The following is a 10,639-nucleotide window of genomic DNA, read 5'->3' as shown; positions in this document are numbered from 1 at the left end:
GCAGCAAATATTACAATAGTTCTGTAAAAATATTTTAAGTGGGGATAAAGGACCGGATTGGTTATAATGTAAGTACAAGTTGTAAAGATACTTAAAAAACAGATAATGTTTTAATTCTTTATGTAACCCCTTTGTATCCCCTGTTCACCGAAGTCTATTTACGAACATACGTAAAGATATTACACATAAAAAATACACAGAAACACTGGAAATCAGTTTTTTGGCAGACAATCACTTTTTGGCACAAGAAAGACTTTTAGGATTTTAGCATTTTGTGTGTATTTGCACTGGAGAATATAATTCACTGAAAGCATGAACCAGGTAACTAAATACATTAAATATGGGAGGTTAACTTTGGATTTCCAGTTTCATTTCGTTGTTCTTATCTTGCAAAGTGGCTTTACATATTTTAGTCTAGCTCAGATTCTCTAAACACGATCAGGTTTCAGTTTCATTTTTCATTAGCTGTGCTGTTAGTTTTAGTTTCTATCATGGCTGCTGTTTTCACATGTGATATTTGGAATAAATATAATAATAAAACCCTTTACTCAAAGTCAGGTACATGTCCAAATCTCAGTAAACATATGCACCAAATACTCTTCAAGCTGGTTATGCCAACAAATTTGGCCAGGCTGACAAAGATTGAAACTGAAGATATTTCCTGTATACTTTTTTTAAACTTTAGTTTTGCGAGTTTACAGCATTGTTTCAGTTCACTTTTTATTTATTTTACTGTATCTCATACCCGAAAAACACCACCTTCTTCTTTTTTTTTCCCTGAAACCAGTGCAGTCTTTTTTTTTTTTAAATCTTGGTCACCTTGTATGCATATCAGATTTTTTTTCTATGTAAATAGACATTTTATAAGCATGTATCCTACACTTAGAAACTGTTATGTGGCTGTTATAATTATTGTATTTATTATAAATTTGTATTTTTTTAAGTTTCTTGTAATGCTCTTAAGATAAACAATCCTTATAACAGAAACATCTATCGATTTTGTTACACTCATCCAGTTGAAGGTCGTGGGGACTGAAGTCTGTCATGACTGTCGTGGGGTGAGAGGCAGGGTACAACCGGAACAGGACACTGATATGTGGCATGGGTTGAAGCTAGAGTACCCAAAGAAAACCCACAAAGAAAAGGAAGCTCCACACAAAAAGGCCTCAGACTGTATTTGAACGCAGGATCATCTTGCTATGACGTGACAGTGCCAACTGCATGAAAGCTTTCAACTGATATGTAAAAACGACCCATTAGATAAAGAGCACATATATAAATAATTAAGCAATGCCTGTCATGAGTTTAAATGTATTTTAGGCCTCCATTCAAAACGCACTACTGCACTACTCAGTAAAAAAATATTTAAGCAACAAAGCGAGAGAGGGGACTTCTCTTGATAGTCCTGTATACTCTTCGTTCCACGCTTCGTTAATCGATCCTAAGCTCCACCTTTCCACTGCTCTTCCTTAAGTCGCGATTTATATCAAAAACTCCTTATATGGAAGGAAACTTCCCAAATTCCTGAATAGTGGGAGTGAACCTCTGGTCCCACCCTGCATACCAGACGTGGAGAGAGGACGAGACAAATTGTCGCACTTTTTTGAGTCACGGTCAGGGGGGAGAAAAAAGTTATTTGGGAATGAGCTACTGGGCTGACGTAATGTCGGTGGTGTGAGGTTTTCAGATAACAAAACTTCTCCTGGCATGTCAGCATGTGTGAAAGTCCAGGATGCTATGTAAGACGTATCTAAGACAATGTATTAGTGGCGCATAATATGATTTAAGCTGGCAGTCAGCTGGACAGGTCAGGGGGTTCTTTCTTTATCTTATTTCGACAAAAATATGTACAATAGGCTGCTTTATGACAGTGGTACATCAGATTAGTATGACTCCATGAGACACCGACGGTTCCTCCCGACATGGACACATGCTGGAGCCCATCAGTGTTACTACCTGCACTCATCGGATACATCTTTCTTTCTTCTTCAGCTGATGTCTTTGACATCCCCTTGAAAAGTTTGTCCAACATATACTGTATTAAATATTGTAAAAGTATGGGGGTTTTGACTGTTGTTTTTTTTTTAAGTTTTGAAATCTGTCCCACTGACTGGGGACAATCCCACTGACGTTATTCTCCCATCTTTCCCGACTATCCATCCAGTATCAAACTACTTCCTTTCAGCAAGTGGGAAGGAAAAACTCCCTTTTAACAGGAAGAAAGCTCCAGCAGAACAAGGCTCAGAGAGGGGCAGCCAACTGCTGCAACGGTGAGGGCAGGGAGACAGGACAAATGACACACTGTGGAAGAGAGCATTGATTTATGAGTATGAATATGCGACCCAGGGACCCAAATTAATCCACCAAAGCTTTACTCTTGTAAAAACTGCAGTTAAATAATTAATACCTGAAATATTTCAATAATATGCACCACTGCTGGTGGATTATAAAAGAAAGTTTCATTCCTAAAAACTCCTTTCCACTAGGATCCATAAATATTAACGTGCTTGCAATGACAGTAGACTGAATGTGGAAAAAACAGAGATATTGTTGAAAGTACAAATATTTTTAAGATGTGCCTCCTAATAATTTGTGCTGTAAACAGATGTTTGATTCATTTTTAGAACGCATATTCGATCGAAGATGAAGATCTATAAGTTATAAAGTCATAAAGGTTTTCATTGAAATTGTGTCGTATGTAGCCTGTGAACTACAATGACAGATTAAATACTTTGGAATTTTTTTAACATTCGAATCCAAGTGAGAACCATCCAATCCTCAGTTGGTCACTTGGATCATTTATTTAGATGTTTGATGAGACACGTTTCTTTCAGTCCATTATATTTTATATAGTTCCCATTTTCAGAGGCTCAAACGTAATTGGACGTTTGACTGAAAACTTTCAGGCCAGGCCTTTTTTTTCTCGTCATTTCACAGCAAATTGAACAGATAAAAGATCTGGAGTTGATTTCAAGTGTTGATCTTTCATTTTGCACGCCTGAAAAACCCAACAAACCAGTCAGAGATAGCAGAGACCTTAGGAGTGGCCAAATAAACAGTCCTTAAAAAGAAGGAATTCATTGTCAGAAAGACCCCAGGAGACATCTAAAGTGCATGATAAGATAATTATTTCCATGGTTAAAAAAAACCCCACTACAACATTTAGACACGTGAAAACACTCTCGAGGAAGTAGGTGTGTCATTGTCCAAGTAATGTGAATGCACAGGGTGCAAACGCCTGGTTACACTCAAGAACAGGGAGGACTTTTCCCCAAAAAAAGCCTTCACCGTTGTTTGGATTCACCTTTTATTATGGATGAAGTTTGGAGAAAGAAAGAACAGCCCATGATCCAAAGTACACCATGTGTTAAACACGGTGGAGGCAGGGTTAGCGCACGGGCAAATATGTGTGCCAATGGAAGTGGGTTACTAGTGTGTACTGATGATTTGACTGTTGATAGCAGTAGCAGGGTGAAATGTACAGGGCTACAGTCTCAGTTGCAAAACTGTTTAGGCAGCACTTTACAGTGCAAACAGATAAGCCGAGGAAATAGGATAGTCTTCAATGTTCAACAGTGCGTGCTTTCAGGTAGCACAAAACTGAATGCAGAGACCCACAAACAAGCTACAACTGAAGGCGGTTGGATTAAAGGCAGTAATGAACATCTCTGGGGAGGAAACATAAGATTTGGTGATATCCAGGGCTTCTAGACTTCAGACAGTCATCCCCTGCAAACTAGTTTCACCCACATATTAAAAACTATCCTGATATTTAAAATCATTTCTTTGACCAATTAATTTTGAAGCTGAGAAATTCGGGGAGAGGGTTTAAAAATGGCTATAACTCTACAACATTTAATGCAAAATTGTTCTCAAATCCAAGCTGAAACTATCCTGTTTTAACCTGAGCAGAAGAAAGCCCCATAAAATATCAGTGATCTAAGCCCAGGTGTATCTCATCAGTGTCTGAGCATCCTCCTGGTCATAAATACAGCTGGATTTCTTTGTACATGTAACAGATGATACCGTCATACAGGTGTGCGGCAGGCTGATTCAGTGTGAGGGTAAACGCACCAGAGGGCACTTACTCATCCTGCTGTCTTATGTGATTACATCAGCTGACTGAGTCATAGGAGGAGTGACGTAGGCAAAACATTCTTTAGCCTATTGAACATGTTGCAACCCAAAGGCAATCAGAATTACAACCAGTAGGTGCCGAAAAACTGTTGCTTTACTACACATATGGCCAGTTTAAAAGGGTGGGATTATACTTTTAGACTAGTAAAATGTACTGTTTAATAACAGAGGACCTTTTGTAGCATGGGCCCAGTAAAGTCATAAGAATTATTGATGAATTTGAACCGATATTACTCTCATCATTTTACATCTCTGGTGCAGACAAAGAACACACATGGACAATGTGCACCCCCACATGGACGACATGTGTAAATGCACCAATTAAAAGTCCACCTTCAAACAAAAGGCACAGTTTAGATTAACTACTTAAACCATAAAAGACCTGACGGCAGCCAAGATTTAGATCTTTTTATTTTTCAAACAACTGAGAGATGTTAAACACTGAACAAATAAAGATGCCCCATCAAAACTCCAGAAAAAAACAGATTCTTTTCAACCAGTTGTAGCACTTTTCCATTATTGCCAGTGGTGTTGTTGATGACGACGTGCAGTTTCTCGTTGTCTGCAGCTTCACCCCCTCACTAGATCAGCGCGTAGAAAAAGTAACAGAAAACGGTGCATATACCAGCGTCAGATTGATCGTGGGGATTTGGGATTCTTACGTACAAATCCAGCTCCAGGCAGGTGTGTTTTAGGCGGAAGCAAATCCAGATTCACTGTTTTGTTTTTAAACCAAGGCACATTGGTAGGTAGGAATGGATGACCAAAAAGAATGAATGGACAGAGAGGCTGCACAGAAGCCAATCTTCATTTAAATCATGTGAGAATGGTGGTAGCGACTAAAAAGGGAGTCGAACTGAAGTACTGTCACATGGAAAACGCCAAGAACATTGGATGCGCACAGCTCGCTCTGTGTTTCTCTCTTAAATGTTTGAATCACTGTTTTGAACGGGAGCAAAAGAAGTGCCACCCTCATTCTGCAACTTAAATGATTTCTAAAGCCTGGAAAAAGCAGCTTCGAGAGCCGTAAATGTGTCTGAAATTCGTATTAATCCATGGGCACATTGTGGGAGAATCAGTCAGTTCACACTCGAATGAATGAATCAGTAAAGAAAATGACCAACAAGTCGTCAACTTATGTACAAGTGCATAAGAGGTCTCAATTCTGTACATTCACTAAGGCGGTATAAACTCAGAAAAAAAAAATATATTAGCAAGGAATTTCAGAAGGCAAACGATATCTAAAGAAACAGAAAAAGTTCCAGCATTCAAACATGTCCTTGCTTTTGTCATTGAACACCACCAGCAGCTGGGACATTCTTTAATATTTCGGAGAGAATTAATGGATGGAAACATTTGACTGCACTATTTTTTTTCCTTTTTGCATTAGCACCACACTACTTTAAAACGGTTACATCTCCAGAAGAATCTTCATGACCTGGAACCTTTTAGGAGCCGAGCTGATGAGACAGAGAGAGCGGAAATTGGTTGGAGGGTGGAGTCTGGAATGTAAATAACCAAAACAACAAAACAAATCCGCACCGGCCAATCTTAAAGAAAGGACAGCACATGGGCTTCCTTTAACATTTAAGATTCAGCTGAGAGCACAGTGATGCAAACAGAAGAGAAAGCAAAAAGAATCTATAGTTGTTGTTATCGTCCTTTTTTTAACATTTGTTTTGATGAACATCCCGTAAATGAACTGGTCAAAAATAAATAGATGTATATATGATAAGAAGTTTATAATTTACTCTTTTATATCTCACATAAAGCTTCTTGTAACTGCCAAATATGTTCCAGTAACTTCAAACCCTGGACATATTCGGCTCTAACTGTGCTAGATGAACTCTTATTAACATCTTTCTGGGCACCAACATGGTGGTCTGTGCAGGACAGCTAAACCCCAGCCTTCCCTCAGGTTTAACACTAGTTCAAAACTTCTTGTTAGAAACTAAACAGATTAAAAAAAAAGAAACAGCATCATCCCAGTGTGCCTCAAAGAGGGGTACAATTCATAATATTCAAAAAAAGAAAAACCTCACATTGTTACACCTATTTGGGTGATCTGGGATAATTCTGTCTTCTTTTTTTGCCTTTATGGTTAGCAGCAGTACTCTGCAATACGGGCCTCATTCCTGTGGCTTTCAGTTTGAAAAATAAAACAGAAACAGCCCTTGATATTACAAACTCAACTAGTCTTTTAATCTTTACACTTCTTTTATACCAAAATCTTAATAGATTATCACAGAAAGAGGAAGAGGCGTGGGGGAGTGGAGTTTGGCAGGCCTGATTTTTGCCAAACTCACAGTGAACAAAAAAAAAAAAAAAAAAAAAAATTAAATCACAAAGTATCTCGTCTCTGTGGTGAGATGAGGAAAGGAGTGGAAAAGTACTGCAACCTTCCCGTACCCCTTCAGTCTAGGCAAACGTATGGCAGGATGTTCAATTTGCTTTCATCCCCGTGAGGGTCCAGTGATATGCAATCTGTCCAATCGTACCAGGTGCCCTTGGTGTCACAAACGCCATTCACCCCCTGCCAGTGCTGTGTGTGTATCCTGTCCAAGTCCTCATCTGTCACGTCCCGGCTCACGCCCGGTAAATCCCCTGTCAAATTGTCCGTTTGGAGAACGTGCATCTTCCGCGACTCCTTAATTTCCTGTTCTTCCCTTTTCAGATATTCCGACATGAAAAAGTGTGCACTAGGGGCCTGAACCCCCGAGGAGTTAAGGACATTGCTCTGAAGGTTCAAGTAGGACTGGATGATTTCATTTCTAGACAGCTCCTTCCAGTTTGTGTGGTGGAAGGGGTTAGGGCTAGGACCTGGGACTGTGGCGGTGGCAGCGCACTGTTGTACAGTGCTTTCAGTTCTCTGCCTAGACTCAGCGAGGTCAGGAGTGGGTGCTTCATCTGTTTGAGAAGGTTCTTTATGCACCAGAGGTTTAATCTGACCTGTGACCGGGTCAAACGTTAATCTGCGTTCTTTTAACCGAACGGGTTTAGTGGTGTCCTCCATTTTCTGGCCATCTAAGTTGACAGAGTAATCTCTAGACCTGTACTTCCTCCTTTTATGTTCCGAATTTGGTACGGTTAGCCCATCTGCGTCATCAGACACAACCATAGCTCCCTCAGAAATCTGTCTGTGTGGTTCTGAGTTCTGCTGGGAGAGAGAAGGTGAGGGGGAGACTGATGGGGATTCCAGTGTTGCAGATATGTCTTGTGACGGGCAAAGAGAGGAGGCTTCTGAACTGCTGGCCCAGTGCATTGAAGACCTATTAGAAGAATGTGGCAGCTTGTCAGCATAAGATGAGGCTGGGGACGACACAGTGTGGGAAAAAGATAAGGGAGAGTCCCTGGAGGAAGGGCTTGGGACCGGCGTTCCTTTTGGTGCATATGCTGAAGAGCGCTTGGTCATTGTATCTTGCTTCGTACTCCTTGGGCTGGTAGTGAGACCACGAGGACTTCTGGCTTGATAATAGCCCCCGCCTCCTTCATCCAATCTGGCCTGTTGCTGCATCACAGCAACTTTAATCAAAGAGGAAGTGCTGGGTAGTTTGGCCACCCCGGGAGAGCTGGGGCGAGGCTTGACAGCATTAACAGGAATTCTGTTCATTTTATCATTATCAAGGTGCTCAACTCGAGATCTGTCAGGAGACGGGACAACCTCCTGGTCAGGGAGGGCATCCGGACTGCCTGCAATCCCATTGGTGGGTGGCGTTGAAACAGAGTTATCATATGGGGACATTTTGGAGATTTTTTCTTGCAAGTACACTCCACTGTCTCTGTGCTCTGCCCGCCGCTTGCGGCTGCTTGATTTCTCAGCTTTTGGTGAGTACGTGTTGTGAACGTCATTTCTGATTTTGACCTCAGGGACACCTTTCCCTGGCACAGAAATGTCAGAAGGAGAGGCATCGGTTCTGCAGGGATGAGAACTGCCATTGGTAGAGCCAGGAACACTTGCAGCCACAGCTGGCCCAGGTTCAATCAGCTTTTGCCAGTTCCTCAAGAGTTTCTTAGCTCGTTTAGCCAGGTCTTCATCCTTCGTCTTCTTCCTCACATCATTGATCAACTTTCCTAGTCGAGTTTCCTACGTTAAAAAACAAGCACTAGGATTAGAAACACTATTCAGTTAAACAGTTTGGTATAAAGCAGCAGCTAAGTTCAGTCGACTGTCTTACCTCAAGTGCTTCTTTGGTGATAGGATACTTTTCAAGGCAGGCAATTACTTCCAGTACGACCACCATATTGCATATCTGCAAGGACGATATATAGAGTTTCTAAAACATCACGGTCACACAAAGTGTATATTACCCAAAAATTACTGCTTACTTAAGTAACAACAAAAGAAGCTGTTAATGAGAATTACAATCACATTTATAATATTCTAGAAAGGCCAATGCTGGTGACAATTCAGTGATTAGCCAAGAGCCCTGCACTAATGCTGATCGTGGAAACTCCCCAGAAATTAGACAAATTCAAGGGAATTGAATCGTGCCTGCAACGTGTTTGAGGGGCAAGTTAGCTTAGAAGTTAGCAAGGGGAGGGAGGGGGGCATTAGCTTGTCTGTCTGCTTCAAGAGCAACAAAACGACGTTGCAAAGTAAAGATGGAAGTGTCAACTCACAAAACCTTCTCCTTTGTAATCATTATAACAATAGGGTAGCATATAGACCAAAACGGAGAGCACAAATTAATTAACTTTACGCGAGTTTCTTATCTTGTTGACAAAGTCAAGCGGAGCTCAAGTGTCTGTGAATTTGCCTGTGCTAGCCGATTTAGCCGCGGCTAGCATTTCAGCTGAGAAGGAAGGGTGGACTGTTTCAAAAAACGTAGCTTTAGCCGCTGGAGCTAAGAGTTTGCTAGCTCCCGTCCATGGCTTAGTAACACGAGATTTTTATTAAGATGAAACAGTTTAGGGTGAAAAACAAGTACGAGGTGAAAATAAATTCAGAATGGAAAATGAATTTGGAAGGAAATTAAGCAAATAGTTTTCTTTTTAACGTATACGCAAAACCCGCTGTGGCTAAGTTAGCCGCTAGCATGCTACACGCCAGATTATGGTCTGTCCAGGGTAACGCTGGTAGCTAAATTAGCTTTCAAGCTGTCAACTCAAGTACCCCCATCTCTAATTCCAACTTAAAATATACAATAAGAAGTTTGGGCACAGGAATATAATTAAATAAGAGTTGTCGGGCGAATTCTCAAGTCGAGTTGCCCCAGAGTGCAGGGAAACAAGGTAACTTAAGCTAGATAGCCTGCTCGCTTTAGCGCACTCACATTGCTCTGACTGTCGATGGCCTGCAGCAGCCGTTCCCTCATCTGCTGCGGGGTTGCTGAGACCGTTGTCATTGCCTGTTCGGTGCGATCCGGAGGATGGAGGGAGGAATCCTCCAAAATGAAAACCGGGTGACAATGATGACTCAAAAGCCGCTTCGGGAACACGTCAGGCGTCCGTACAGCATATTTTCTGTCGCCTGTAAGGTAACGGCTCGGCTTATCTCACATGGAGTAGGGAAACGTGTGAGCTATGTTGCCCGTTTGCTGCTGCCTCCTCGGCGCTCTCGCAACTCACTACCAGCTGCAGGATCGCTCCACGGCCTCCTGCTGCATGCCGGGATACGTTGTGTGCGCTTTGACGTCTGCACGTCCTCAAGTAAACATACCTGATACACTCAGGGATGTGCACCACCGCAGGACTCCATCTACTTGTGGTTACACAGTAAACATTGTACAGCAGATCATGTAGTATGTAAACGAATTACGCACTGCCTTTGACCCCTAAATAACAAATACTGATAGTTTTATAAAAGTGATTTGTAGCGCAAAATCTAATGGTTTTCCAACAGTTTCGTGCTGTGTTCAAAATTGTTCGCCACTGTCAGAAGCCAGCTAGCCACATCCCAAAAATACCAAAGCTCCCCCACGTTATCTTCTCCAAGACAGATTTAACCACAACCACTTAGTATTATTTTTTAAAGTGTCTAAACGTTTGCTTTGTTTTGTTTTGTTTAGTTACGCACTCTGTTGCCAAAGCTGCACACATTCTGTCAGGCATTCGAATAAAAGAAACATATGTGTGTGTTTATCGCAACGAAGTACAGTAGTTACTCATGTCTAAAATCGATCCTTTTATATTACAGCATTTCACCAGTAGATGGAGTCCTGCAGTTTCTAAAACAACAAAGCATACGTCAAAGAGCACAGCCTGTCCCTGTCCACAGGAGCAAAGCAGGACGGGCTGTGCTAGATTGATGGGGCCATCAGATATGATGCAAGAATGACTTTGCTTTAAATGTGACCCCTTCTTACATTCAGAGTTGTCATATTTCATCAAGGTTTCTGAGATTTTGATCCATATTGACATACTAGCATTACACAGTTGCTGCAGATTTGTCAACAGCACATCCGTGATGTCAGTCACCGCAGCAGAAATTCAAGACATATTAGACCAGACAGCATTTTTCCAATATGCTATTATAGAATTTGGGGGATTCTGTGTGAATCAT

General features: G+C 41.4%; 1 protein-coding gene across 1 annotated transcript; it reads right to left on the bottom strand.

Annotated features, from left to right (window-relative positions):
- Positions 1–4,530: 4,530 nt before the first annotated feature.
- crsp7 (cofactor required for Sp1 transcriptional activation, subunit 7) lies at positions 4,531–9,543 on the bottom strand. The gene is made up of 3 exons (XM_085253349.1): positions 9,411–9,543; positions 8,313–8,387; positions 4,531–8,221 (listed from the first exon to the last, which is right to left on the bottom strand). The coding sequence occupies exons 1-3, from the start codon at positions 9,480–9,482 to the stop codon at positions 6,551–6,553; spliced, it is 1,818 nt and encodes a 605-aa protein (XP_085109475.1). The 5' UTR covers positions 9,483–9,543; the 3' UTR covers positions 4,531–6,550.
- Between the last annotated feature and the right edge of the window lie 1,096 nt (positions 9,544–10,639).

The sequence above is a fragment of the Mchenga conophoros genome, linkage group LG18 (assembly GCF_057382185.1).
Source record: "Mchenga conophoros isolate Kocher_MC1m ecotype Shallow Benthic linkage group LG18, M_conophoros_male_GT1.1, whole genome shotgun sequence".
NCBI lineage: Eukaryota > Metazoa > Chordata > Actinopteri > Cichliformes > Cichlidae > Mchenga > Mchenga conophoros.
Note: the sequence above shows the minus strand (reverse complement) of the source record. Positions and strands in the feature narration are given on the sequence as shown.